We start from the raw sequence: 2,579 nt of genomic DNA on the forward strand, positions 1-2,579 counted from the left end.
GATAGGTTTTACAGTCCACTAAATGTGAAAGAAAATAGAATATGTGAAAGTGCCTTTTCTGTTGTTGCGATAGTTGGAAAAAAGCAATTACGTTGTTTATTTGCTATACGAATAGTGACAGAGTGTAAGAAATATATACACATTTTGATGAGTCTGTGCTAGTGACAGAGTTGGTGCCGATTGAGCAAAATACAAGAAACACCCTTCTAGTATGGGGGTGAAAATGCTTGGTATCCATTAGGCTTGGGTCGTTTTCGAACTAGTTCGGTAGTTCGTTCAGTAAAGCGAACTAAACTTTTATGTGGCAACTTTGCAGGCAATAATGTATTTAAGTTGTTTTAGAACGTATGGCAACTCACTTCGTTGTCATATGTATACCGAAACAGCTGATTGCATTTCCCGGCAATTCGGCAAAATCATATAATTAGTAATTTATACATGCAATAGTAAGTAGCCAAGTAATGCTTTTTATATATGAATGTGTGTATTAAATAAAGATTATTATTTCCAGATGCCGAAGCGAGGTTCGATATGGGGCCACTTTAAACAAAGCGATGGTGCAAAAAAAGTTAAATGCAAGTATTGCGGAGCTGCAATAAGTATTTCTGGTGGGTCCCTTGGAAATTTAAGGCGGCATATGAAAAGTAAACATCCCTTCACTGCGTTGGAAAACGACGATGAAGAAGACATTGCGATGGTGGATCTAATGTCTGAACCTGATAAAGGTGGTCAGCAATTAAGAGCGGAAAAGTCTCCTTTTAAGCAGCCAAAAATGACTGCATATGCCAAAAAGCCGCCAAATAAAAAAAAATTGGACGAAATTGATGGACAGCTGCTAAAGATGATAGCTAAAGGACACCATGCACTACGAAATGTAGAGGAGCCAGATTTCCGTAAACTAATTGAAATAGTTTCCCAATGCCCTGGTTATAAATTACCGACAAGACAGAAGCTTTCAAAAAAGTTAATACCTGAAACATGTGAGGAGCTGCGTATTAATATGAAGGAATCTATCCAAGCTGTGGAAGCTGTGTGCCCTACAACAGATGCTTGGACCTCGCGCAACAATGCTCATTATGTCGCTGTAACAGCTCATTATGTCAATAGTGACAATGCAATGAGTTCTAGTTTGTTGTGCTGCAAAGATTTCAACGATAGGCACACCAGTGAGAATCTGCGTAATTTTTTAAAAGATGTTGTATGTGAGTGGGGTATAGCTAATAAAATCTCTGCAGTAGTAAGCGACAACGCACCAAATATTGTGGGTGCCATAACCCAGGGAGGGTGGCGGTCGGTTGGATGCTTTGCCCGCTGTTTAAACTTGCTCGTGCAAAAAGCGACCCCAGAAATATCTGATATAAAAGATAAAGTAAAATCGATAGTGGAGTTTTTCAGGCGAAACGCACCTGCACTTCGAAAACTTGAACAAATGGAAGAACAACTGAATTTCCCAAATTTAAAATTAAAGCAAGATGTTGTTACCAGGTGGAATTCGACATACGAGATGTTGGAGCGTTTTATTAAATTAAAAGATGCTATAACTGCTGTAGTAGCTATTATGCGCCCAAAATTGATTGTTGATCAATCAAGCTGGGAGGTTATAGAAGGGGTTTTACCACTTTTAAAACCCTTTTATGAAATAACTATAGAAATTAGTGCAGAGAAGTGTGTGACTTTATCAAAAGTTATAGTATGCAGAAATTTAATCAATAATTTTCTGTCAAAATTTTCGTCAGAAAACAGAAAAGTTATGGATTTACCCAAGTGTTTGAAACAGGGAATGCAAATTCGTTTTGACCGATTAGAGTATAATGAATTATATGCGGAATGCACTTTTCTAGACCCCCGCTTCAAACAACAAGGTTTTCAAAATGAAAATGCATTTGAGTACACTAAAAATGAGCTGTCCCGAAAAATTTTAAATGAAGATATTCTCGCGCAACGGATTGTTATTGAAGACGACGGTGCAATTGAAGAAGACTAAGACCAATGTATCTGGGATGAATACGATAATACAATACAAGGCCTTATGTTAGTAAGAACAGAGACTACGAGATCGGAAATTGAAAGATATATGGAAGAAAATTTTTTAGACCGCAAAAAGGATCCCTTCAAGTGGTGGGATCAACACAAGGTTTTATATCCTAAACTTTACGGGTATGTTGCGAAAATTTTTTGCGTTGTTGCTACCTCCGTTCCGTGTGAGCGCATTTTTTCTGCATCCGGTCAGATAGTAAATGAGCGAAGAACGCTCTTGACTACAAAGAAAGTATCCAGTTTGATTTTCTTGCACAGTAATATGTGATCAATTCAATATACATAGCTGCATGCTTTTTTCTCTTATAATTTAAACTAAAGTTCCTACAATTCTTAACATGATCTCACATGCCGTGATGTTATACGCTTCTGTTTACACCATTAACATTTTACCGAAGTGGAATACTCTAGGCAGACTCATGTAACCGTATAAATGCCTTATAAAGTGTGTAAACGTATAAATTTATCTAGTGCGTAAACGAGCTGTCAAATTTTGTATGAAAAATCATTTACACAATAGGGGGACTCATGTAACCGTATAA

The 2,579-nt window shown here is 37.2% G+C and overlaps 1 protein-coding gene across 1 annotated transcript; it reads left to right on the plus strand.

Annotated features, from left to right (window-relative positions):
* Window positions 1-338: 338 nt before the first annotated feature.
* LOC137237289 (E3 SUMO-protein ligase ZBED1-like) lies at window positions 339-2,379 on the plus strand. Its single transcript, XM_067760748.1, has 2 exons — window positions 339-446; window positions 512-2,379. The coding sequence occupies exon 2, from the start codon at window positions 512-514 to the stop codon at window positions 1,982-1,984; it is 1,473 nt and encodes a 490-aa protein (XP_067616849.1). The 5' UTR covers window positions 339-446; the 3' UTR covers window positions 1,985-2,379.
* The last annotated feature ends 200 nt before the right edge of the window (window positions 2,380-2,579 follow it).

This window comes from Eurosta solidaginis, chromosome 1, assembly GCF_040869045.1.
Source record: "Eurosta solidaginis isolate ZX-2024a chromosome 1, ASM4086904v1, whole genome shotgun sequence".
Lineage (NCBI taxonomy): Eukaryota > Metazoa > Arthropoda > Insecta > Diptera > Tephritidae > Eurosta > Eurosta solidaginis.